Here is a 26,047-nt window from a genome sequence, read left to right on the forward strand (position 1 = left end):
ACTTTATTTTAGCTTGACTTCTTCTTTTTTTTTTTTTTAAGATTTTATTAATTTATTTGATAGACAGAGATCACAAGTAGGCAGAGAGGCAGGCAGAGAGAGAGGAGGAGGAAGCAGGCTCCCTGCTGAGCAGAGAGCCCGATGTGGGGCTCGAGCCCAAGAGCCTGAGATCATGACCTGAGCCGAAGGCAGAGGCTTAACCCTCTGACCCACCCAGGTGCCCCTTAGCTTGACTTCTAATTTCAGACTTTTAGCTTAATTTCTAAAACCAACTCCATTATTTCCCCCACCAAATCTGCTTTTATTCACTCTCCTAGTAGGTGATTCCTTTCTCTTCCTGATCACAGAGCATGGGACCTGAGCTTCTTTTGGCATCTTTTTCTTCACTCATCTCTATATACCACCAGTTAAGGAAAGCTGATCTCAACTTCCCTTTCTTTTTTTTTTTTTAAGATTGACTTATTTATTTGACAGAGAGGGAGAGATGGAGAGAGAACACAAGCAGGGGAAACAACAGAGGGAGAAGGAGAAGCAGTGCCGCTGTCCACCGCCGCCCCCCCCAACCCCCCACCTAGCCACCAAGACACACACACACTGAGCAGGGAGCGGGTGCCCATGCCGGGGAGATCCCAGGACCTTGGGATCATGACCTGAGCCAAAGGCAGATGGTGAACTGATTGAGCCACCAAGATGCCCCTTAACTTTGCTTTCCTATTACCACTGTTTCTTTTTAGTTTCTAGTCACCTCTGACCTCAACCAGCCACAGCCTCCTGTTATCCCTGCGTCCATTTTTGTCTCCGTTTGAATCTAGCCTCTGATGAGCCACCAAAGTCATCTCTCTGAAGCCCAAATTTTACCATCATTCCCCTGCTTAAATCCTTCCATTTCTCCTGATAGCCTTCAGGGTAACATTCCCATACAAAATGGGGTATAGGTGGTATATATATGCAAAGGCCCTTTTTTCTGTGCCTTCTGCATATCTTTGCCTTATACTTTATACTGTGTCGCAACAATCTGCTCATAGTTCCTGTGTTCCTTAATTGAATGATAGTGAAATATAAACGTGAGACTCACTAGATTCAAAGTATCCCAGGCTCAAAGCTAGACTAGGATGCTAGGAAATCAGCTTAGCTAGAGGGCCTCAGAGTTCCCCTAACTGAGGTATTTGTAAATCCCACTGACTTTTCTGCTCTTGGTTTTGTGATGAAGAACTTGCATTCCAGCACTGCCCTGGGATTCAGGAGGCTTAGACCTAAGGAGTCTTGAATCTTTCAGTTAGGCTAGCTTCCATCCCATCTGTAGGCCCGGAATCAGTGGATGAACCAGACAGTTAGGAGAATGGACTCTGGAGCTCCATCTACTCCCCTCAATAGCTAACCTCTCCTTGCCTCAGTTTCTCCATCTGTAGAATGAGTGTAATGACAGTCTCTATCTCAGAGTTGTTTAATTAGATGAGTTAATATGGTGCCTGATACAGAGGAAGTGTGAAGTAAATGTTGGTTTCTATTATTATTTATTGCCACTGAAGGAAATCTACTTGGTCTCAAGAGACCTCTAGATGACAGACAATTACAAGATTAACCTAGTAGAGGTGCAGAGGACCCAGGGCTCTTTTTCAGTCCCCAGTCCTGGAATTAAATTATGTCTGAGTAGCTCAGTCTTTCCTGTCTATGGAATGGGCAGGAATAATAAACTTGCCTCTGGCAAGTTCCCCCCAAAGTGGAAGAGCCAAAGAAGAAAGAGAAAGAACAGAGGTGAAAGAAGTCCTAACAGGTGTGTTCCTCATCCCTTTTTGCTTCCTCCACTTAGATGCCTTTACACCTTGGCTCACAGAGCCTTCATCCTGTTCCTAGAACCCTGGGACAGCCATGATATCCCTTCTTTCTGCTGGCTTGTTTCCTTTGTTCCAAGCTTCTATCTTAGAGGATCCAGAAACCTATGCTGAGATTTGATGGATGGTGTCATTGGTGTGTCATCCTTTTGGGAACATCAGCTTAATAGTCGCCCTTTCTGGGCAGGTGGAGTTGCTCCAAGGAGTAGTACCCTTGGTGATTAGAAGGTTGAGTCATCTTCAGCTCTGTCCTTTAGATCCTGTCTGGGCAATAGTCCGTGTTGGGTCTGGCATTTGGAAGCACGCCAGTTTTGCTGAGGCCTAGGCCACTCCCCTGGCTTAGGCTAGATTTCCCCACATAAAATGGACAATCTTACATCAGTCTAGACATGTTCATTTTCATCAGTTTACTTTCCAAGATGAGATATTTAAACTTAGCCCCTAATGGCCAGAGAGCCTGTCGAAAACATAAGGTACAGGGTCAAGACAGTCTGGGATGTGGTCTTACCCAGGAGACATGCTTCACCTTAGCTTCACAATGCCAGTCTCCTCTACCTCCTCACTTTTTTCTCCAGATTTCTCCAGGGGCTGTTTTAAATTTCTGAAGCTCTGATTGAAAGAAAATGGCAGGTCGACTGCACAGATCCATTTCTTTTGATCCTAGCCCTGGGCAGAGTCAAATACTGGAATTGGGTAGAATCAGAGAAGAGACAGCTATAAGGCTCACATAATAAGTCCTCTAGCTCTCTGTCCGCACCAGAGATACTCACAGTGTGGCCCAAATGACACCTGTCATTACAGTCACCTTGAGGATTGGGGAGAGTCTTTAAAAATGCACATTTCTGGGTCCTTCCCCATTTAGTTGAATCAGTCTCTGGAAGGTAGTTGCTAGTAAGTGTTATAAGCTAATCAGGTAAGTCATAGGCTTACTCACGTTGGAGAATCATGGTATTAGAGGTTGAGCTTTTTAAGTCCAGGATGGCTTGGAGAGGGACACTGAAGTCTGGAGGAGGGCTAAGTGACCTGTCTGAGTGCAAGTCAGGCAGATGCTTGGGGTTCAGCAGTAAACATCCCACTTAAATATCTGGGTTTTCCTGAGTGGCGTATTCTTCAGGCTGTAATGGGGATGTGGGCCATCCACCAGCCATCCTGCCAGAAGGTGGAGAGCACTGAAATGGGTAGCCCATTTCTCCCTGCCCCCAGCCCCAAATGCAGACGTAGTCAGGTGGGTCTGACTGAAACATGAAGCATTCTAACCTTAGCTTCATTCGTTCAGCAAATATTTCTTGAGCACCTACTTTCTATGTGTCAGGTATTGTTATTGGTGTTTGGGATATACTCATGAATAAAGCAAATATCCCTACTGTGGTGGAGTTATATGCCAGAAGTAAGAAATGGAAAATAAACAATAAACATTATGTAAATAAGTCAACTATACATCAGGAGGTAATAGATGAAACGGAAGGAAAGAGTAGAGCAGGGTAAAGGGGCTGGGTTGGGGCAAGCATCAGTGCCTAAGTAGGGCAGTCAGGTAGGCCTCCTGGGCAAAGAGCAGGAGGAGGGTAGGGAGCTGGCTAGGCATATGTCTGAAGAGATGCACAACAGCACAGCGAACAATGCAAAGACTGGACTGAAGTGTAGGTACCTTCCCCTATCTTTAATGTGACTAAGGGGAAGAGAAGTGCCATTTGAAGGTGTGGCAGAGGTGGGACTAGATTGTAGACCCCCTTCCTGTTCACCAGTGTTCTATTCTTCTGGGCAGTTTTGTTCCAGATTAACCCTCCAGAAGGACAGGTCAGGACAGAGCCTGAAGAGGCAGAGTAGGCTGGTTCATGTTAGAGTCTGCAGAAGTGGTGGGCTCTGAGGACTTCTTCCCTGAGGTTTCTGGGCCCCTTTGCTTTTACCTCTGCCTTATTGCCCTGTCCTCCCCCACCCCCCACCCTCAGGGCCATCACTAACCAGTATCTCCCTCTTTGCTGCTAATGGTGGGAGGCTTAGGGAGTGGCTGTCAAGCAGAGTGATGGTTCTAGAAGACAATATACAGTTTATCAATATTGAATTTTGTAGCTCGCCTCTGCCGCCACCGTTGTAGGGAGCCGGCCAGGCCTGGCGATGTTATTTGATAATAGAATAATCATCATTTATATTGCAGCTTTGGAGAGCCTCTGCTACTGACAGTGGCTCAGTCCCTGGGTGTTAGGTGAAACAGGCTCTAGAAGGGAAAGTGAACCAGCTTGAAATCCCTGACCCTGGAGAGCTAGACTTTGGCCTCTGTCACCGGCCACTTTCCAGAGGGGAGTAATTTAGCAAAGATGCCACCCAATTCTTTCTGAAATACCTGAAATACTTTCTTTAAAAAAAAAAGGGGGGGGCCTGCGAGAACATCTAGGTTTACCTCTGACTCTGTGGTTGGGTAGTTGACTCCTCTTTGTCCTCCCTTTATTGGGTGGTTCCTCAGCTAACCCCGATGTGGCTCTGCTAGCCCAGTGCCAGAGGACTATCCCATCAGAAACGCAGAAAGGAAGGAGGAGATGGGGTCAGCGGGCACTTGTGTAGACTTTTTTAGAGATCCAAAGGAAGGACCTCATCATTCCTGGATATTTGGACATATATCTCTTTGGCAAATAAAACTTGTATTTTGAAGCTTTTCTCCCTTTAAAATGGGGTGATGAGTTATCTTGTGAAGAGAGTCGTCATTCTTAGGAAGTTGTCGGGGGGTTACATGGGGAATGTGGGTGTAAAGTGGAGCTGGCTCACACAATAGAAAGCAAAAACAATTTGGTAATGTTCTTCAACTTTGAAATAATCTAGACTCCCACCTTTCTCCTGTTCCTAGTTCCCCAAAGGGCCTTGCGAGGAAAGAGGGGCTCACACTGTGGAAAGAAGATGGATGTTCAGAAGCTCAGAGAGGCTGTGGGCTCTGGCACGACTCTGAAGCTGGCCCCAAGGCCTCCTCCTAGTGAGTCAGGTGTCCCTCCAGCTCTAAGACGCCTAACCTCTCTGGAGAGGTGAAAGGACCTCAGAGACTGCAGACGCCAGAGTGAGGACAGGCAGGAAGGTTGCTAGGAATACAGCAGGAGATGACCCAGGAGGCACTTGGGGTTTCTTGACCAGAAAGATATTAAGGTTGGGAGGGAGTAGAAGCTTTGGCTTGAAACCAGTATTATATAGCCGGGGGCAGGGATGGGGGCACCCCAGAAGACAAGTTCTAAATCCATGATATCAGAAGCACTTGGGAGCTTTTGTGACATACAAACTCCTGCCCCCATTCCCACTTCCACAAGAAGATAGACTAGACTCTCCAGAGGCAGGGAAAGGCTATAGGGTTCCAAAGATGGGGTTGAAGGCAGAGGGCGCGGTGGAAAAGACCAGGCCCGGGCCTCCGTCCGCAGAGGGAGGGAAGGCGTCTGGGTGAAGCTCTTCAAGAGCACAGGTAACTGGTAAATCCCATAGCAGCCTGGTCCCAGACTTTTAAGTCCTTCCCTGTTCCAGAGGTCAGGAAATCTTGGTCCTGATGTCAGTGCTATCACCTAGTGGCTCTGTGACCTTGGGCAAATCACTTCACCTTTCTGAGTTTCATTTGCTTCTACTGTAAAATCAGGGAATGGTTACTAAAGTCTCTCTCCATCTCTGAAAGTATAGGTCTGTGGTTCTAAAGGTTGTTATGGCTGGTGTATTGCATTTAAAAGACCAGAGCCTGTATGCTATTCCTTTGTTCATGGACTGTTGGGAGGCTGCTGACCTGGGGCCGGCTAGTCCGTCTGCTGGCTTTCAGGCCACAACCACACCTGATCACTTAAGAGAGCTTTCCCCAAACTGGAACACTGCTGTGTGAATAAAATTAATTAAATTAGAAAATATGAAAATGAGGGTTCCGTGGCCCAGTGACTTTGAGTATCTGTGGGTTAAACACATTGAACATTTTCTTTTTTCACAGGACTTCTCAGAGCCTTAACATACCAGTATGCATTTTGAATCTCGTAGAGGGGGAATAAACAGAATTTCCTAAACAAATCTGATCATGGATCCATTTTTCTAAGGAGCAGTCCATCAGATCAGTGTTTCATAGAGCAGCTACAGAAGTTTCCCTGTACGGGTGTCTCTCTTTCTCTAAAACCAGAAACAATTGCAAGTTAGGTGGCCCCTACAAAGGTCACAAATTCTTGACCTTCAAGGTGGGTAGGAATGTTTCCACTCTTCCTTCTCTGGAATCCCAAAGACAGGCAGTCTTTTGTCACAGTCTCCCTAGTGCAGCCTTGCAGGCAGTGCCAATGATTTTTGCTAATTGCTATTGAATTCCCCTTGAATTGACACCCCTCAGGGTTCCCCATATCGGTTCCCCATGCCCTCCTGCAGCAAATGCTCACAGATTGTCCCCTTCACCTTGACAGAGAGGTAGAGAAAGACAAGTCAACATGGGCTTCTCTGAGCTCCCAGAGCTTCCTTTCTGTGACCTGGTCTAAGGATCATTGTGGCTGGATTGACAGGTAGTAGCTGTTGACTCTGGTGTGGGGTTGATATTCTGTAAGAGACAGGAAGAAAGCTGCTGGAGTACCCTACGTAAGGTGAAAGGATGAAAGGTAAGCTTGAGGAGGAGGGGGAATTGGCTGTCCTATTTGGGCAGGAAGGGCTGTGTTGCACTCCCTTGGACTCTGTTTTTATACCCCATTTTCCACACGCATGTCTTATCACTCTGCCCTTTTTCTCCTTCGTCCTTTTTTGGGTTCTTTTCATCTCCCCCCGCTCTTGTAAGCAGACAGGCTCTCCTTCCTCTTCCCCTATCCCAATTTCCCAATCCCCTCTTCACACCCCTGCTACCCTCCAGCCTGGCAGCCTGCCCTGTAGGAATGTTAATTAGCATCCACGATTTAATTAATTCAGTAGCTAATTAATGATGGGGGGATAGAGAGCTGGGGTGCAGGGAAGCTTGGGGCTGGAGGTGGCAAGGAGAAAGAGCGGAGGCTGCAGAAGGCATCGCAGATGGCTGTGTGGTGGCTGGCACAGTGCCCACCGCCATGGATGCAGACACTCGGCGCGCACGCACATGGACACACGCACGCGCGCACACACACACACACCAAAAACGAGAGGGTGATCGAGGAATAAATTCAAAAGCAGGGAGAGAAGGGCACAGGGGCCCTGGGAACTGGGGGTGGGGAAGGCGCTAGATCTATTTGAATCTGCTCCGGAAGTGGAAGAGGAGAAAAAAAAAAAAACCACCACAGGCGCAGAGAGAAGAGAGCTCTCCCGATACCCCACCCCGCCCCCACCCCACCCCAGCCACCCCTCCTCCCTGGCATGGGATTCATGGGCACCTGCTGAGGACAGGGTCCCCTCCCTCTGCTTGCCATAAATATTGGCACCGAGGACCCAGACTCAGAAGGACAGGACATTCCCAAGGAAAATTGTGGGTTTTTTTTTTTAAGTTGCTTTTTATAATATATGTGTATATATATATTTTTAAAACATTACACCCGTTTTGGTATGAGGGTGGAGGAGAGTGAAAGAAGGTGACCGAGCCAGGAGGAGAGAGCACAGATGGCTTGGTGGTGGTTATGGTGTGGTGAGTTGTGGGGAGGAGGCGAGGGGGTCTGGCAGAGGTTGGGGGTGGGTGGAATGAGGACCCTGTTTTCCGTTCGGTTTGCTGTGGATGAAGGAGAGAGAAAGAGAGAGAAAGGGGGTGGGGAGAGAAGTGAAACAGATGGCAGAGTGGAGAGGCGGCAGCCAGTGCCGGCACTGCCCAGCCTGGGCGGACCCAGCCCCCCCCCCCCCCGCCAGCTTTCCAAATGCCACCCTTCCCCCATCCTCCCCTCTTCCCATCCCCCCAGCTTGGCACTGATCTCCGAGAGAGAGGGAGGGAGGCTGGGCAAAGAGCATCTGTTCCCTCCATTCTCCCCGCTCTATCGGCTGCCAACCTAGGGCCATCGTCTGCCTCCATCACCCCTCCGCCCGCCTGCCCGCCTGCCTACCCACCCAATCCCAAACGGGTGCTGGATCAGGTGCCGAATCTGGCTGACTCCTCGGGTATACCCGTCACTATGCATTGCTGTGTGTCTGCCACCGCCGCCTGGCACTCATGGGGCCGTGTGTGTGTATGTGTGTGTGTGTGCGCATGTACATGTACGCATAAGCGCGTGCTGTATGTGAGCCTCCTGGGCATGGGTGGGGGTTGGCACTGCGGTTGCCAATCTAGTGTCCAACCAGAAGGACAGAGGGATGGAGGGGAAAAAGGAGGGGAGAGGTGCGGGGCCCGGGAGGGCAGAACAGGGTGCATGGGTTGCTTCGTGCTGCCTGCTTTCAGGCATTGGCACTGCAGCTGCCACCCCCATGCCCGCGGAGATGGGAGGAGGCGAATGGGGAGGGGGGCGGCGGTAGGAGTCCTGGTGCTCTGAGAGGAAGGATTGCTACCTGGGAGCCATTGGCATCACACCCATCATGCTGGTGCCCCGAGCTGGGGCAGTGGGAACAGGGGCCCCAGGAGGCAGAGAGGAGGGGCAGGGGGATGTTAGTGATCTTGCTGTCCCTCTGGAGCTCAGCTCTGAGAAACAGTTGGACTAGGAGGTAGTCAGCCTTCTTCCAGTCTGGGAAAGTAAAGTGGTGGAAAGAGTAGACAGGGAAGTGCCAAGAAAGTGTCTAAGAGCTAGAAGGAGGGACCGTGCCACTGCTCCCTGGGGAGAGCTCCTCGGTGCTGGCAGTCTGGCCCTTTGTGAAAAGCAAGGGGACACGGACATGCGGCCGTGGGTGCTGGCACTGCCTGAGGAGGCTGGCACAGGCTCTAGCATTGTGTGGAAGGAAGAAGGGGGGCAGCGCCTCTTGCCAATCTGCTTGAGAGGATAGCAGTGCCAGGAGTGAGAAGGGAGGTGAGATGTTGGGCTGTATGTGTGTGTGTGTGTTTATGAGTTGTTTGGGAGAACAGACTTTTTTTCTGCCAGGACCTCCTTCCTGTTCCCTCTTAGGCATGGGGAGTGAAGCAACAGACGGAGAGAGGCGTGAGGACACAAAGGAGGACGTGCGCCATTGCCAAGACCCCAAGGAAGAAGGATGGAGAGCGCTGGCAGTCCTGTTTGGCCCCCGGCCAGTTTCCTGCTGAAGATGGCCAAATCCTCCGGCCTGGTCTGTGTATGTCACTGTGCGCGCGTGGTGGGGGCGGGGTAGGGCTTGCTTGCTGAGCTGGGATCTAGAAGGGGAAGGGCACCTTTCCCATTTGGACTTTCCACTCTAACAAGTGAGGTATCTGATTTTCTCCCTGGTGCCTTCCTGTCCTCTCACTCCCTCCCCTCCACCCCTCTTTCATCTCTCTATCACCATCTGGGTCCTACTGCTTGGCACCCAACCAACTAGACGCCGCCACGCTTGGCAGTGCTGCACTGGCACGTGAATAGTGTCTCCGATCCGGGCACTGCGGCAAACCCCAAGCCGCCAAACATGCTCACGACCGCCGCTTGGTGGCAGAGAGAGAGGGGGCGCACCTAAGCAGGCTGGGCATCGGGCGGAGCTCTGTGCTGGGGGGTGGCAGGAGACGGGACCCTGATGTCAGTACTCCTGCCAACCCCAACCAGACACCCACCTCCCTCCCACCTCACTGCAGTTACCTGCTACCATACTCTGTGTTTGAGCAGCTCTTTCAGGGGAAGCTGGAGCACAGAGGGACAAGGGCACAGGCAAGAAGCCAAATTCAAGGCACCAGGCCAATGGCCTGTCCACCTTTCTGGGCAGTGAGGACAGAAAAAATACCAGCAGGGTGAATGAGAGCTATAGAGAGGCCAGCCAGTTGTGTTGCCACAAAGCCGGTGCCAGAAGAGGCTGGAAGAGAAGTAGGGAGGGACCCTCAGGCCTTGCTGCCAGGTAGTAGGGTGGTTTGTGCCTGTGTGTATTTCATCTGCCTTGTGATTGGCTGAGCTGTGATTGAGATGAATCAGTTTTTCCTCCCTGGTTAAAAGGCCCATATTCAATAACAGTCCTAGAAAAATGAAGAGGTGCTCTTGGCTGAGAGAGGTAGGCAGGTATAAGGAAGACAAAGGCAGATTTAGTGTTTAGGAATTTCTCAATGGCACCCCAGTTAGGTAGAATGTGGATAAGTATCCATGTCTTTGAAATCCACCCCTGGAAGGGAAACCACAGATCAGCAATGAGCCCTTGTAGAAAGGAAGGCTCTTAGGAGGGGAGGCCTCAGCATATCTGTGGTGACACAGACCACCCCTCTACCGTCAGGAGCAGTTTCCTTGGCAGTGCCACAAAATTGGACCTTGGGCCTCCATCTGGAAGAACCTCTAGTAGATTGGGCTTTCTGGGTAGCCAGAATCCATGGATTAGTAACTAGGAAGATATGTGGGTAGAAGCTTTGGCTCTGGGTGATACTGAGGGAGGCTGGGTGGCTCTGATGGAGGATGGGACCTGCCCAGAGGGAAATCAAGCCATTGCCATGCTGGACTAAACTGCTTAGGGTTGGGGGAGCTCCGGTTCTAGCATTTCTGGAAGTGGATGCCAGCTTCAGAAGAAGGGAAATGGTTTCCACAGCAGAGGAAAAAGCAGGGAGACACTCAGCCAAATGGGTGAGTGGACAATGTTTCTTTTCTCCTGTTCAAGAATAGCCAACGTAAGCAGAAGACAGAGTCAGATTTTCCAGGTGGTGGTGGTGGGGCTGATGGCAGGGTATTGGGAAGACAAAGCTGAGGTGATGTTAGGCCCCTGGTGGTATCCCTGGTGGAGCAGGGTTGGGTCTGGGTGGAGAGTGAGGGGAAGGTCACAGGCATGAATGGGCTGAGCAGCCCAAATCAGGGCTTCTTGTATTCCAGAGAGCATGGGATCACTTTAGGAGTTTCCAACTTAGCAAATCTGAAGTGTGGTTCAGAAATGTGCATTTTAAGCCAGCGCTCAGGCGACCATACTGCAGGTAGACAGAACTTGGAGAGACTGTTCTGAGATGCGGCAGTCACCTGCAGACCGTTAACCCTAGTCTGGGCTTTCTAGGCCTTTGGCATCTTTCTTCTTCCTCCCCAACCACAGGCATGTCTTTTTGCTGTCATGCCTGTAATACATGTGTTGTGGGATGTGTGTCAGTGTGTTGTGAGTAGGAGCAGCAGGACGAATAGGACAGATCATGAGGTCAAACCAGGCAGATTTAGCCTGTCAGAACCATGCTTCTCACTGGCAGTAGTTATCACAGAAGAATCCCTTAGGGAACACTTCTGAATTCTGGTGGGCAGCTGCCCTATGTTTTTGAAACCTCACCACCAAGAACCACTAGGTTAGGAGCATCGCCAGGAGGATGACTGTCTTTGGTCTGGTAAAATTTGTGTGGCTTCTGTGGCTCAGAACAGCATGAGTCCTAATTACACTGCTTTTTGGAGACAGATCTGTGTCCTGGATGGACAGAGTATAGGGCCTCGCCTAATGCAGATACCTAGCAAGATGCAAATGATGCTGTTTGAGCACTTGGTGGGAATGAGCACAGTGTGGGTCACTCAAGTCCACTGGAGAAGACATGGTATAAGGTTGGATATCAGGGAAGGACTGTGGATGTGGGGCATCCTGAGCTCCTACTGATGACCTCTTTCAGTGTTTTAGCCATTGTTTGTGTGTAAAAGTGTGTGTGTGGTGGTTGGTAAGATTAAGAGTCAACCCAGGGGGGTGGGGCACCTGGCTGGCTTAGCTGGTGGAGCATCTGACATTTGAATTTGGGGTCATGAGTTTGAGCCCCACATTGGGTGTAGCGATTTCCTTAAAAAAAAAAAAAGAAAAAAAATGTCGATCCCAGGTCACCTTTCCCCATCACCTTCCTTCTAGTACACTTATAATCAGCCTGCTTCCCCACTAGCTTCTAGCCAGACACTGTTCTGTGGCTGGAGAGCTGTAGGAAACACCAGGCTCAGACTACTGACCGGGAATAATGCCATTTACTTCTTGTCTGTCCTTTGTGTGGAAGGTTGGCTGGGCCCTCTGTATGACGGAGAATGACAGGGTGGGTCCTCACCCAATTATACACTCTGCCCATAACGTGTGGTCTCACCCTGGAAGCTTTCCCTGGGATTGCTTCCCATCTCTCCCCAAACTTGACGAGTCGCAGTCTAGATCTCTGAATGTCCTCTGTCTGGATTTTCTTTCATCTGCCCTTTTCACAATATATCCAGGCTGTTCTCATGCAGACTGGGTCTGTAGCCCTTCTTGTGGCAAGCGTTCGTTGGCATTGGAGCAGTTCTTCCTTAGTCCTCAAGGACATCCTCGGGGCTTACAAGTTGCTCACTAGTTGTTCCCAACTGGTGTTTTAGCTTCCCAGTGCAGCCTAGAGAGAAGGGCTCCCTGTGCCTAGCCTTCCTATAACACAGCGTCCCAGCCCAGTTCAATCCTGTTTCTAGGAGTTTTCCTTAAAGTTTCCTCCTGGTTTCTCTTCTCTCTCTCCTCTCCCTAGTGTCACAGTGCAGAGGAATGGAAGGTCCTTTCACCATGGATTGCAGCCTTTGGTCACCCTTCCTGACTCTGGTTACATTGCCCCGTTCATATTTTATTCTCACCTACTGTTGGATGTGAAGGAAATGAATATGTCCTGGAGGGTGGTTGTACTTACAGGAAGTGTAGGTCCCTACACGGGCCTCTGTGCCCATGGGGCCCATCCGTGCTGGCATGTGTGTACCCCCACGGCATTCTTCATGTGGCTCTGCTGGCTTCTGATGGCATGCATGCTTGTTTCCTTGGTGCAGTCATATACACAGAGCTCTGTATTTCAGATGTGATATTCTATACACGGATGAATGATTAGATGAGAAGACGTGCATTAAAACAATCAGGCTGGTGGAGGTTTGGGAAATTGGCGATCTGATCTGTAAGCCTTCTACATGGCTAAGGAACAAATAGATGGAATTAAGCAGATGGGTGCTATTGGGTGTGGAATACTGGCTTTCTTGGTTCCTGTGCATGTTTCTGTAAGGACACTCCAAGGACTAGGGGGTTGAGGGAAGAAGGGTTTATTTTTTCTGGCCCTACTGCAGACTCTCCCCCATTTGGCTGCTGTAGCTTTAGATTTTTCTCATATTCTAGTTGAGAAAGAGGTACCTGAACCCATCCCCACATGATTCTGGTTTAGAGTAACTACAGCCAAGCTCCCATCCACCTCCTGTCTTCTGGTACTGATCCTAACAGTAAGTGGGCTGGACCAGAATTTGGACACGACACCTTAGGGCCCATGTATGTTAGAAACCGGAGTTCTTTGCCCCAGGCCGTGGAAGACCAATGGTAGAAGCCAAGGATTCAAGCTCACTTTGGGGTTGTTGGGGTGGGGCCTATGTTACAGAATAGGTGTTGATATGCCAGGCATTTAAGTTGGGTCTGCTGCTCCCCAGGAGAAGCAGTAGGGTTTACCCAGGATGACCTGGTATTCACCTCTAGCGTTCTGCATGGGGCCTGACGACCTAGCCTTCCTTCCACCAGAATGGCCCGCTGAGCATCTCTGAAGCAGGAGCGTGGCTGCTTGGGACTTTTGGTCTGAGAATGGGGTTGGGGAGGAAGGCTTCCAGCCACTGGGGACATGGAATGGCATACCTAACTCTACTGTCAGGCAGACTCTTGTCTCTCAAGTTACAAGGCTCCGGGTAAGGACAGTGGCTTAGTGTCAGCTCCCATCCCCTACTGTGCATGTATGCCGTGTCTCTACACCAGGGTGTCCCCATGTAAGAAAACATGCCAGAGGGCAAAGAAGAGGCACAAGAGGGATTTCTGGCTATGTTAATTCCTGGTAAAAATATTTGCAGTTCAAATGACAGCAACGTGTCCTAGTTGTAAACTCCTAAAAATGCCCAACACCTCACCTCTAATCATCCTGTACCAGGCGTTTGCTCCAGTTTTCTTTTAAAATGTTTCTTCTTTCCCTCCTATCTTTTCTTCTAATTTTGTGTTTGTTTTCAACTTTTACACACGTCACATTCCCTGAAAGCACAGAGTGAAAAAGCTTCTTTCCACCTACACATGCTGCTAAGAAAATAATTTTATACACAGTTTCAATGGGAAAAGAAAAGGATAGGAAGGGAGGGACACAGGAGAGAGGTGGGAAGGGTGGTGGCAAGAACGAGAGCTTGATGGGGCCTGCATTTGTAACTGGTGTTACTGGAAGGACTCTTTGTACCTTCCCCCCGGTTTGCTAGAGTTGGAGCTCTTCACTTTAGAAATGCATTGGGAAGTGAGGTTCACAGAACATGTGGGCACTAGCGACTCGGCTGATTTTCCCTCCTCTTTTCTCCCACCTTTTTGGCACATAAGCCTCTGCTTTGGTATTAACATGTTCACAGGGCGGAGCAACAGGCCAGGAAGTGGAAATCCCAGGGCTGACTGAACTGTGTGCATACATATTAAATGGATGAGGGTAGTGGAAGAAGCCCAAAGGGAGAAAGTTTGCAATACCTTGAGAGGGGAGGTCTCCTGGGCAAGGGCGGTAGCAGAAACTGTCTGGAGGACTGGGAACTTTTGCAGGCTTTTCTTTGCCAAAATAAAATACCTACTTTTAGATCTTGTGCCATTGTAGCTGGGCTTTGGGATCACCGGTTCCCATCTGATGCTGGCAGAAACAATGTTAGAGGTGGGGAACCCTCTTCTAGCCCATTCCTTTTTCATTGATTTCCCTTGGTGATAGCATTCTGTCAGATTCGCCTTGTGCTTTGGTCATTGCCTAGCCCACCTCCCCAACCCCGAGCCTCCTGGGACAGCCTCTGACTGGGTGGTGCCCCCAGCAGCTGCTGCTTGCTGGTGGGAGGAAGGGCAAGGGCAGAGGAGGAAGAACATAGGTGGGGAATAAAGGTCCCCGCAAAAGCAAGGATTTCAAGTGACCAGGAATGTGAAGGGGACACTGGACATGGAAATAGAAGTTGGGGATAGATAGAAGCGAATGAGAGGGAGCAGTGGTTAGCTGTAGGAAAGGGAGGCATATGTGAGATTCAGAAACCATGATATCCTGTCCACCCACCCCTTTCTTCTGGGACTGCCAAGATACATTTGGCAACACTGACTTTCCTAACTAGTGACTGGGAATAAAGAGGTGTTAGCAAGCCTGATACTCAGTTCAGAGGGCAAAGGTGGGTCTCTCCCAGTCTCCGGGCTCTTCTCCTCATGGCCAGCCCTGGCCTCGGAACCTGAGCTGGCTAGGGTCAGTCTGCACAGCTTTCTGTCCCAAGGATCACCATACCCATGCAAGGACTTAAAAGCCATTTGCTCTTCCCAAGACTAGCAGTTTAAAGAAACACTTAACATGGGTGAAAATGGACACAAACGGGGGGGAAAAAAAAACACTTGTTTGACGGGAGAGTTTCAGTTTTTTTCTGTATTTTCCAAGTTTATGTTTTACTTTAGTTCATTCCTCTGTTTCCATCTCTCTCCTGTGCACATACGCACGCGTGCTCTCTCTCTTGCGCTTTTTTTTTTTTTTTTTTTGGTTGTGTGTGTGTTTTAGTTTTTTTAAAAGAACTTTGGATTTGCCGTTGGTGGGCAGCGCCGGTCCCGGAGGCTGGACCCCCCACATGGCAGGGCTGGGACAAGGGGCGGGCCCACGGCTGCTGAGAGGATCTCTGTGTTTAAAGCCTTTGAGAACAAGTTACTGCAGTTCCCAGGGTGCAGGGTGGGGTTTGGCAGAGGGGTTCCTGGCGGCGGCTTCCCCTAGAGTCCAGGCCGCAGGGGCTCCTATCAGGCAAGGAGAGGGTCAGGAAGGAGGAATGTGGGGAGAGTGAGCTGTGCGCACTTCTCCCCCCTGCCAACCTCCAGTTTGGTCAGAGTTTTGTGGGCTCCCTGCCCATCCCAGGCTCCAACCTTGGGAGCCAACTGGGTATTTGGAAAGTTTGTGAGCTGTGTGGCGCTCTAGACAAGGGGGTAGGGAGAGAGAAGGGGGAGTAGCAAAGTTTGTTTTCCTTCCTCCTTCTTTGTCTTGGGTTTTCTTTTTCCTTTCTTCTTTTCTTTCTCACTCTCTCTCTCTCTCTCTCTCTCTCTCTTTTTTTTTTTTTTTTTTTTTTTTTTTTTGGTGTTTTCTCAGTCAGTGGAACAGCATGGGCTGACATACATGTGTGTATTTGCAGGGGTTGACTGTGTTGGGGGTGGTGAATCCAGTGAGGATAAGGTTGTAGGAAGATGGATTCTAGGATAGATCTCGTGTGTGGTGGGCAGGGCAGAGATGAGCAGACCATCAGGATGACAAATGAGCATGTGTCTATGAAGACGTGGGGCAAGGAGCCGCAGAGGATCAGTGTGTGTCTGGGGGCTTGGGCAGGGGGAGGAGGCAGGACTCTGCTGGAGGTGGGGTGTGTGAAGCCCACTGAGGGTGGGAATTGAAAGATTCCCAGGAGGCGGGCAGAGCCAAGGGTTGGGTGTGGGGGATTTGAGCTCCCACCAAACACCCCTTGGGGCAAGGGAGGGGGCCCTGAGGCCTTCCCCTCTCCCCCATCTTGGTTTATCTGTTTATAAAGCTAGAAGTGTAGAGGTAGTAGTAGTTTTTGGGTTGGAGTCCGTGTGAGGTAATCTTGCTTCCTCTTTGGCAAAAGCCACAGCAGCCGTGGCGGCAGTGGCGGCGTTGGTGATGGTGATGGCTGGGCCCCCTGGGGGCGGGGCCGCCTTGCGCCTATGGGCCGAGGAGCGCAAGTGGGAGGCCAGGGCTTCGTGCCCACTCAGCAGCACCTCACATGCGAGGCAGTGGTAGGTGCAGATGGGCACCCGCAGTGGGGGGGGCACAGAACCCCCAGAGCCCCGCCCAAAGAAGCAGAAGGATCTCTGGTGAGCAGTGGCTGGGGCCTCCCCATCGAATGCCATCTTGCACTGGCGGCACAGATAACGGTGGGTCACATCCACGGTGGAGATGCCGGTACTAGCCGACAGCAGCTCCTCGGCCTCCCCGGCCTCCCCCTCCCCTGCAGCAGCCAGTTCAGGAGGCTTTGGAGGCGCTGTGGCTGTGGGCTCGGGGGGCTGGGGTGGTGGCTGGAGAAGGGCATTGGGGAGCAGTCCGATGAGGGTCTGAGGTATCACAGGGTTCATGGGAAATAGCCCCTTCTTCATGCCATAGAGCTGTTGGAAGTAGGCCCCCTGCAACTGGGGGCCAAAGACAGCTGGTGGTGTTGCCCCCCCAGCGGGGGGCAATGGGAAGGGCAGGAATTGGCCCCCCAAGAGGGCTGGGACAGTAGCCTTCAGTGCTTTGAGGTTCTTGAGGGCGTCAGTGGAGGAGTTGGTGGGGGCTGCCATTGGCTTTCGTTCACCAGAGACTCTGTCCCCAGAGGGCTCAGTAGGGGGGCCTGGGGCAGGGTCAGTGATGCCTGCTGTGGAGCTGTTAGTTTGCTCTGGCACAGGTCTCTGAGGTAAGGGGCAGCCTGGGCCAGCAGTCTGGACCACTGTGGTGGCAGGCAGGACTGAAGTGGCGAGGCCGAGGAGGCCAGAGGAGGCTGCAGGGCCTAGGAAGATGAAAGGAGTGATGAAGGATTAGCCACCTCCTGGTCCGTCATCCTTCCTTCTGTAGGCCACCTCCAGCCACACCCTTGCCCACTCCCGCCACCTAGCTGCCACACACCCTTCCCGCCCTTCTCTCCACAAAGAGCCTGAAACTAAGGAAGGCCACAGGAGGCTGGAAATGGGAAGAGTCAAGGAGGAAAAAAAGGAGACCTTCACTAGAGAGGGGTGCTCTCTGCAGTCCAACCCCTCCCAAATGCCCACTCACCTGAACTGAAAGGAGCTAAGCTTCCCAGCGGGGACTGGGCCAGAGCTGGGCCGGACAAGAGGACCGGGGCCAGGCGAGGCAGGGCTGGGGCAGCCCCAAGGGGCAGAGAGGCAGATGTGGTGGCAGGTGTGGCCTTGGGAGCCGGGGGTGCCTCAGGTGCTGGGGCCAAGTCGTAGCACTTGCTTTCACTTTTCAGCTGGGCTCGGACGGCCTCTTTGAGTTTGGCGAGGTGCTGGCGTGAGAAGAGATGGCCTCGGCAGGAGACATAGAAATCATACTTGACATCACAGTAGGGACAGTCGGTGCGCTGGGCTCCCAGGGGGCCCTCACTGCTGCCCCCAGCCCCGCCAGCTGCTGCCCCCTGCAGTTTGGCCTTCTTTTCCTTGGCACGAGCATTCTGGAACCAGACCTGGATGACTCTCTTGGGCAGCCCAATCTCCTCCCCCAGCACCTCACACTCCTGCATGGTCGGGGTGCGGTAGGCCTCGTAGCAGGCTTTCATGATCTTCAACTGCAGGCTGCTCATCTGGGTCCTGTAGCGCCGTTGCCCCATTCCATCTGGAACCCCAGACCCCCCTCCTGCTCCTCCACTGCTTCCTCCAGCCCCAGGGGACTCCGGTTCGGCCAGACTGGAAGCAGATGAATCGCTGAGATCGCCTGCAGACGGACTGCAAGCCTCGCTTTCTGGAGAAGCTTTAGCAGGTTCATCGGCACCCTCTTCCTCACTGGGTGGAGGGGGAGGTGGGAGGGGAAGCGGTGGCTCTGGTGTTGGGGTGGTGGCCTCTTTCCCCGGTGGCAGAAGAGGCAGGGGCCCGGCGGCAGGGGTAACCGGGGGGTAGGGAAAAGCAGGTGCTTCCCGCTTTGAGGCCTCCCTCCCAGTCCCGTCGTCTACCTTGCCCAACAAGAGGTTGAACTTGGGAAATGCTGTGGGGGTAGACGTGATGGGCTTGACTGCTGGGTTGGGCACTGCCCCAGGGGTGCTTCGAAACTGGCCTTTCCTCTCCCGGGCCCTGGTGTTCTGGAACCAGACCTGCACCACTCGCTTTTTGAGTCCCACCTCCTCGGAGATGCAGTCGAGCATCTTGCGAGTTGGGTTGGAGTCTTGCATGTACCAGCGGTACAGGATTTCCAGCTGCTCCGGCAGGATGGTGGTGCGCAGGCGCTTGTCCCTAGGGGGATCGCTCTCCCCTCCCCCGCCCACCTCACTGCCTGTCGGGGACAGGCTGCCCTCCTCATGCTTCCGTTTGAGCGGGGGCCCTGGCGTGGGCAGAGTGCCGGCCACCAGGGGGCTCCGCTCCCCGAGCACCAGCAAGGGCAGATCTAGGAGGTTCGGGGCCGTGCTAGGCTGCAGGGATGGCAAGAAGTGCAGCCGCCGGTGACTGGCGAGGAGGTCTTGGCTGGGGAAGGACATGGTGCACTGGTCACAGGTGTGGGCCGGGGAAGGTGAGGGAGGGGCATTCCCTTCAGGTTCTTTGCCTCCTGGCTTTGTTGCCTCTGCTTGACTCAGCTCTTCCCGGTCCGGGGGCTCTGGTGAGGGACCCTCGGGCCCTGTGGGGGGTTCCATGTTCTGTTCCTCCTCTGCTTCCTCCTCCTCTACCTCTTCCTCCTCTTCCCCTCGCTCTGCCTCTTCCTCCTCCTCTTCAGGGGACTGGTCGTCATAGCATTTCTTGAGGTGCCGCACCAGCTCAAAAACGCATGAGAAGGTGGCATGGCAGCGTCTGCAGCCAGAGGCTCCCCCGTTGCCACCTCCGGTTGTCACAGGCCCACCCTCGATGGCATTTTTGCGTGCTTTCTGGCGGGCATTCTGGAACCACACTACCACCACACGGCTAGCCAGGCCCAGGAGACTTGCAAGCCGTTCCACCTCTCCGTCCTTGGGGTAGGCACTGGTCTCAAAGAAAGACTGCAGAGCCTGAGTCTGGAACTCTGTGAACTTGGTTCTGGAAAACCTACGGCCTGCAGGCACTAGGGGAGGCAGATTCCCTCTGGAGCTCTCTTCCTCCTCTGGGGGCCAACGTCCTGCCCGGCTCCGCTCCTCAGAGGGATGGGTCCCCCCAGCCTCAGGCTCCGGGACCAGGAAGGGAGGGCCCAGTGGGGGAGCTGGTGAATCCAGGGACCCATCAGGAGGTTTGGGGGGCTCTGCAGGCGGTGGATACAGGCTGTCATAGCTCTTTCGAAACTGAGCAGCATAACGGCTCAGGGCCTCAAAGGGCAGGAATCGGCGGTGGACGTGCTCCTCGTGTGTCTTGAGGATGAGCATATTGGAGAAGAGTTTCCCACAGGCCCCACAGGCCAGTTTGTCCCCACCCCCCAGGGCCTCTGGTGGGGGTGGGGTTGGGGGAGGGGGCACAGCCTGCTTGCCTTCGTTGTACTGGATCACCAGCTCAAAGCCGAAGTTTTCTAGAAGGGCTTTGGCTGCAGTGCGGGCTGCTTCGCTGGGCGTTGAGTTGGGGGGTGAGGTGGGCCTTGTCTCACTCCCCTCTTCTGCCACGGGGGGCCGCTCCCACTCCCGGTCAGCCAGCTCAGCCTTGGGGGGCGGGGGCGGGGGAGGAGGAGTGGCAGCTGGCAGGGATAGCAGGGGTGCAGGCCCCGCCAGTGCCAGCTTGGGCCCCACCTTGAGGTCATGGAGGTAGAAGGGCAGGAGCAGCTGTTGCTGCTGGAGCTTCAGCAGTGATTCGGGCACCAGAGGGAATGGGGGCAAGACTGGCGGGGTGAAGAGTGGGGCTGGGAATCGGTGCAGGTCCAAGGCAGGTGGGGGAGGTGACAGGAAGGGCAACCCAGATATGAAGCTACCAGGGTCAGGGCCCTTCTTTTCAGTGCCCACATCCCCCTCGGTCTCGCCCTCTTTGGGCTCTTCCTGACCTCGCTCTGGCCCCTCCACCTTGGCATCAGCCTTGGTCCCCCGAGAGCGAGTCTGGTGTAGAACGGAGCGCATATGGATCTCCAGGGTGGAGCTCTGGTTGTAGGAGACCCGGCAGACCGTGCACTTGAAGGGCTTGTCTGTGGCAGCAGCAGTGGGAGGCGCGGCACCCGCCTCTCCTCGGGCAGGGCCGGATGGGTCAATGGCAGCCTTCTTCATCTTGTGCAGGTGGGAGACAGAGTTGTAATGGACCAGGAGGATATTCTTCTGTGTGAAGGATTCCTTACACACAGTGCACTTATAGGGCCGGGCAGGGTCAAGAAACTTGTCCAGGGCAAAGTTGGTGGTCTTCCGATAGGTCAGAGGGTGGCGAGAGTCAGCTGGAGGGGGCTCTGTGGGGCGTGGCTCCCCGACACTCCCCTCTTCCTCCTCAGCCATGGTGGGTGGAGGGGCCATTTCTTCCACTGGGGCCTCCGTCCGAGGGGCTGGAGATGGGGCTGGAGAAGGGGATCGATCAGGGCTTCCTCGGGGCTTGTCTGGGCCCTCAGCTGAGGGCGGGGGAGGCTCAGGAAGAAGATCAGGACTGGCTTCAGGGGTCAGGTGAGGGTCTTCTGAGGGAGAGAGAAGGGGCCATAAGTAAGGAACTTGGTCTAAGGTCAGACCCCACGGGCTACTCAATGTCTAGGGCAACCCATCCTTGCCTCGGTTGACTTCAGACCCTCCTGGTCTGTGGAGCCCAGGTCCCCTTTCCTGCCACCTTGACAGGCTTGCTGTCCCCATTCTTACCTGCATCCTGTTCTCTGGTGGGTGCAGCCTCTGGCCCAAGAGCATGGGGCTCTGGGGCATCCCCCAGCGGGCAGAGAGCAGGCCCAGGCAGCACTTTGGTCATAAAGGTCATCTCTACAGTTGTGGCCTGTAACAGAAGAAAGCCCAGTGACTGACCCACGCCTCCCCCACCCCGCTACTCCTGCCGCCCTGCTCTGCACCTGCGCCCACACCTGTGCCCAGCCCCAGCTCAGGGCTCCTCCTGGACTCGCTCCCCCTACCTTCTGCCCTTCCCCAGAGGAGAGGGCCTAGGCTGCTGCCTCTCCAATGCCGCAGCAAGAGCGTGCTGCTGAACAGCTCTTGTCAGGATTTCATGGAAATGAAGGAAACGCTGAGCTCCCTCACCGGCAAGCAGAGACAGCCAGACAAACTCTGCTAAGTGTTCCCCAACTGTAAAACCACCCCAAACCTGTGAAATGCTGCTTCCTCACCACTACCCTCCCCACCACACACACACAAATACACACTTGCCTGGACACCCCTGCCTTTTCTTCCCCTCAGGTCAGGTCCTTGCCCAGCCAGTACTCACCACAAGCAGCAGCTTCTCCACGCACTCGGGCACCACATTGTGAAGGTGGCTAAGGTGGAAGTGCAGGGCAGGCCGGCCCACCAGCTGCTCCTGGCATAGCGGGCACCTGTACTTGGGCTGCACTGCATGCTGGGAGAGTGTGTGAGCCCTCACCTGGTCGGGCTCTGGGCTCAGGAAGCTGCAGTATGGACAGCAGAACACCTGGGGACACACAGCGGGGGGAGGGGGTGCCAAGGGAGGAGGCATCAGGGAATTGGGGGGCCACTATCACCCCACCCCGTGTGCCTGAACACAGCAAGATCCCTCACGTCCAATTTAGGAGGAGTGAGCCCCAAATGAAGGCTTCAAGGCATCATGGGGATCCAGCCAGAGGCAAGAAGCTGGCTCCTCCCTCATTTCCCTTAGATTGGGACAAAGGCCTGGGCTAGACTTGCTCTTGCCTTCCTTCTTTGTCCGGGTCTCTCCATTCTGGCCTCTGTCTTTCCCATCTATTCTGCCTTGCTCACTTCTCCAGCGAACAGTATGGCCCTGTACCTGCTCCCCCGAATTTCTTACCCACCCCCACCCTGTCAGCGTCATCTCTGGGGAATGGCTCCCCGGCCCTCTGCACATCTGGAACCAGAGGCTGCTCCTTCATCCCCGCCCACTCTGCGCCTCTGAGGTCCCTAACCTGAGTGTCTTCTGTAGAGGGGTCCTGCCTACCTGTCTGCTCAGAAGCTGGCTCATTCTCCCAGCGGCTTAGCGGCTCCCACTCTTTTCCTTTTTCCCTTCTTAATGTAAACAAACACCACAGCTCCCCCAGCGGCCCAGGAAAATTCTGGCCTGGCTCTGCTGGCGCATTCCCGCCCACACCTCCTGAGGGGCGGGGCCAAGGGAAGGCCCTGCCACAGCCTTAGTCACCTGACTGCCTAACCTCCAGCCTGCCGCAGATCTGCCCAGCTCGGCTCACAACCTCTCCTGCCGGCTGGTGCCACTGGTCCAAGTCCACATACTCCCACATACTAGGGGAGGGAATGGCCAGAAAGGAAGGGCATCCAGATGCTCATGTTAAAGTCCTCGGCCCTAGCAGCAGACATCTGCATTGGGTCTGCAGGAGGGAACAGGAGCGAGGAGGCAGGCCCAGCCAGCATTGTCATCTGTGAGAATGCAGTAATGGTGCGAGCTGAGGGGCAGCGCGGTGCCGTGGGACCCAGGCTGGGAGTCCCCTCACAATACCACTTCGCAGCCACAGAGCTAAACCACCCAGGTCCTGCCTACCCCAGGCCAAGCCCTGAGGCCAGACTTAGAGAGCTGTGGAGTTTGCTATCTAGGTCAGTCATCTGGGCTGGGGCCTCAACCCTCAGGAAGGGGGTGCCCAGATGCTTCCCTGCAGGCTCAGGGCCTTCTGCAGGAGATGACCATTGTGTCTTTCTGGTCATGACAGGAAGAGAGAGCTGGGCAGCAGCTAGTCTTATGGTTTGGGCTTTCTCTTTTCATTTCTTCACTTGTGTCTTACCCCCTCTGTCCTCCTGCTTTCAGCCTTTCCTACCTCCACACAGCTTCTGTCTCCCCATCTCTCTCAAGTCCTGCCCACCCTTGTATTCTCCCTCTGTCCTCCAGCCCCTCTGTGGTGCTGAACACCTGACTGGCCCTAGGTGGCGTTTCTCAGTGTGGCGTTCTCAGATAAGTCACAAGCCTGACAAAATTCCATCTACCTTTAAATCTGAAATCTGTGTGTAAAGCTCTACCAAGGAGAATTTTAGGCTTTAGAATATGAACAGATCACAGTAACACCAGACCCCTGACCCCAGCTTTTCCCGGTTACCCCAGTTCTGACCGTGGTCTGGTTGGCATTGTCTCCTGGAGGGCCAGTCTTGCTCTCTGCCTCTTCAGAAGCTTTGAAAAAGAGAGGAGATTAAAGAGACTCTGACAGCCCTCCCTCTTCCTTTCCAGATGCCCATCCCCACCCCCACCCTGCCAACCCTGACCCTTAAGATGACCTGATTTGTAGCAGAGAGCTTCCAGAGTAGAGGGTAGGCTCTGGGGAAAGGGGGGAAGGCAGGAAAATACAAAGCTGCTGTACTCAATACAGGGAGAGAAGGCCCAGCAGGGCTGACCCCAGATTAGCGGGATGGCCAGTTTTGAGCCTTTTGGGGCTCCCCCTCTTCCTTTCCCTCCGGTGAGTCCTTTCTTGCATCAGTTTGGCTCCCTGTGCCCAGGAGGCCTTGCTGTGCATCTAGATTACTGCCATATCCCCTCTGCATCTCAGAATGTATGAGGAACAGGGCGGGGAGCGGGGCGGGAAATGGGGCAGGGATAGAGGGAAAAGGGACCAGTTGAGCAACTCACCCAATTGTTCTGTTTTGTTCTGAGCATCTTTTTCAGGGGTGGGCGGCTCAGCTAAGGGGGTGACAGGAAGCTTGCCTGTGTAGGAGGAGGGGAGAGTCGGCTTAATAAAAGAGTGAAGCATCAGGAAAGGGAAGACACAGGGCAGAGGAAGCAGGACAAGCAGCCAGGAGGAGAAGATGGATGGATGAGCCACCAGGCCAGAGAGGACAAAAAGCTGCCAAAAAGAAATACAGGATGAAGGAGAAATGATGGGATTAGAGCTAGGAGGGCATAAGAGATCCTCTCTATGAGCCCAGCCCTCGTCATTTCAGGATGAGGAAGCAAGTCTGGCCATAGGCAGCAGAGATGGGGCCCAACTTGGCTCCCTGTCTTGACTGGTCCTGGAAGCAGGGAGCCCAGAACCATAAAGGGAGGGGCACCGAAGAAGGAAGGTGAGGCCTGAAATGGAAGCAGGTGCAGTGAGCAGAGAGGCAGCAGGTCTATCTGGGAGAGGAGATTACCACTCAAGTAAGAATTGACAGATGTGTAGGAATTTATTTTCGGTGGCAGCCTAATTAAAGTGTTAAAGTTCCTTAACTCCGTTCAGCCCTGCGCCAGGATCATTAGCTATTGATCTGGGCCCCTCCGGCACTTAACTCCAGCCAGCATATTGGCAATTCAATTAGCACCAGTCAATGCGGCCTGTTCCTGGTTCCTGCTGCCCGCACCCTCACCCTCGCCCGCCGCCGGCCCCTGCAAGCCCGGATGCCCGTGCCCACCTCTGACAGGCTCTTCTCCTGCACCCTCTGGATCAGTGGTGCCTGGCTGGCTGTTCCTGATCTCTGTTGGTACAACCTCAGCTGCCTAAGGGGGACCCTAAGCCCAGCCTTCAGGCTGAAGACCTCCTAGGAGACAGGAAGAGGTTGGGGAGCCGGACAAGGGCTTCTGCTCCCTGCTGCCTTAGGGCCAGGACCACAGCTCCCATCTCTTGCCCAGCATGAAGCGGATTCCATTCTGTTCTTCTACCTCCTCTCTCCTTCCTGACCAGCGCCTGCTACCCCCAACACCTAGCTAGTGTTGCTGGAACCCCGCTTACCATTCGCAATTGCCAGGTGACTCTTCCTCTCCTCCCTTCCCCTCCCCTCCCGTTCTCTGCTCACCACCCAGCAAAGCCGCTGTCCTCCTCTGTCTCCTCCCTCCCAAGAGTCTCCCCCGGGCCGCCCCACTGTTCCCCACACCCGGTTTCATCACGCCTTCATGGGGGCTCCTTTCTCATGCTCTCGACTGTCCACAGACCCATTTCTCCTCACGGGTGTTGCCTTTTCCCAAGCCCCAGCACCCGCTTCCTCACCGGGAGTCCGCAGCTGCCCATGGCTGAAGCTCAGGATGCTCTGCAGCGCTGAGAGCCCATCCTCGGCCGTGGGGCCGCCTTGCAGCAGCTGCAGGCGCCGCTGGGCCTGGGCGTCGCGGTGGGCCGGTGCACGCAGGTGCTGTAGCACAGCCAGGCGGGACGGCGTCTCCCATGCACACAGCAGGCAGCGGAACAGCCCCAGCTCGGGCCCGGCTGCTGCCCCTTCCATCTCCAGCAGAAACTGGAAGCGTGGAAAGAGGGTGCTCAGGCCCCAAGGGACAGGCCCCTCTCGATCTCAGGGGCCCCTCTGCCTCCCTCAAGGGAGCCTGAGCAGAAGCACCCCCACCCTGCACACTCCCTCTGCCCTCCTCTGGCCACCTGGATAGGATTGCTCTTCCTCCCCCATCTCCTCCTCTTCCTCCTCCCAATCCTGGACTCCCTCCTGGTAGGGGGATGGAGTCTGCTTCCATCCCCTTGAACTGCTGACAAGATGGCCTAAGCAGACAGAGACCCCACCTCTCTAGTCCCAAGCACCAGAAAAGTTGAATAAAGTACTGGGTTCACTTTGTCTGTGTCCATCATCCTTTGGTCTCCTCTCCATAATCATCTCCAAAAAGTCGATGAGCCTGGTACATACTTGCCATTTTATCCAATCTTGCCCGCTCCAGGTTTT

General features: G+C 53.8%; 1 protein-coding gene and 1 long non-coding RNA gene across 3 annotated transcripts in view; one reads left to right on the plus strand and one right to left on the minus strand.

Moving 5' to 3' along the window:
- The first annotated feature begins 647 nt into the window (after nucleotides 1–647).
- LOC123388293 lies at nucleotides 648–25,942 on the plus strand. Its single transcript, XR_006602844.1, has 2 exons — nucleotides 648–8,951; nucleotides 25,354–25,942. It is a non-coding gene; the product is annotated as an uncharacterized LOC123388293 (long non-coding RNA).
- Nucleotides 15,121–26,047, minus strand: part of ZFHX2 (zinc finger homeobox 2) — a 31,094-nt gene continuing 20,167 nt past the window's right edge. Inside the window, exons 4-10 of one of the 2 annotated variants that reach the window (XM_004755292.3) lie at nucleotides 25,375–25,615; nucleotides 24,045–24,119; nucleotides 23,533–23,591; nucleotides 21,717–21,917; nucleotides 21,149–21,275; nucleotides 17,503–20,973; nucleotides 15,121–17,239 (exon numbers count right to left, since the gene is read on the minus strand). In XM_004755292.3, the coding sequence (XP_004755349.1) occupies nucleotides 16,260–17,239; nucleotides 17,503–20,973; nucleotides 21,149–21,275; nucleotides 21,717–21,917; nucleotides 23,533–23,591; nucleotides 24,045–24,119; nucleotides 25,375–25,615 (5,154 nt within the window). In that variant the 3' untranslated portion in view covers nucleotides 15,121–16,259. The remainder of the gene's footprint in view (nucleotides 17,240–17,502; nucleotides 20,974–21,148; nucleotides 21,276–21,716; nucleotides 21,918–23,532; nucleotides 23,592–24,044; nucleotides 24,120–25,374; nucleotides 25,616–26,047) is intronic. The other variant, XM_013057640.2, reaches the window with a different exon arrangement.

The sequence above is a fragment of the Mustela putorius genome, unplaced genomic scaffold (genome assembly GCF_011764305.1).
Source record: "Mustela putorius furo isolate JIRA1106 unplaced genomic scaffold, ASM1176430v1.1 tig00003898_pilon_pilon_pilon, whole genome shotgun sequence".
NCBI lineage: Eukaryota > Metazoa > Chordata > Mammalia > Carnivora > Mustelidae > Mustela > Mustela putorius.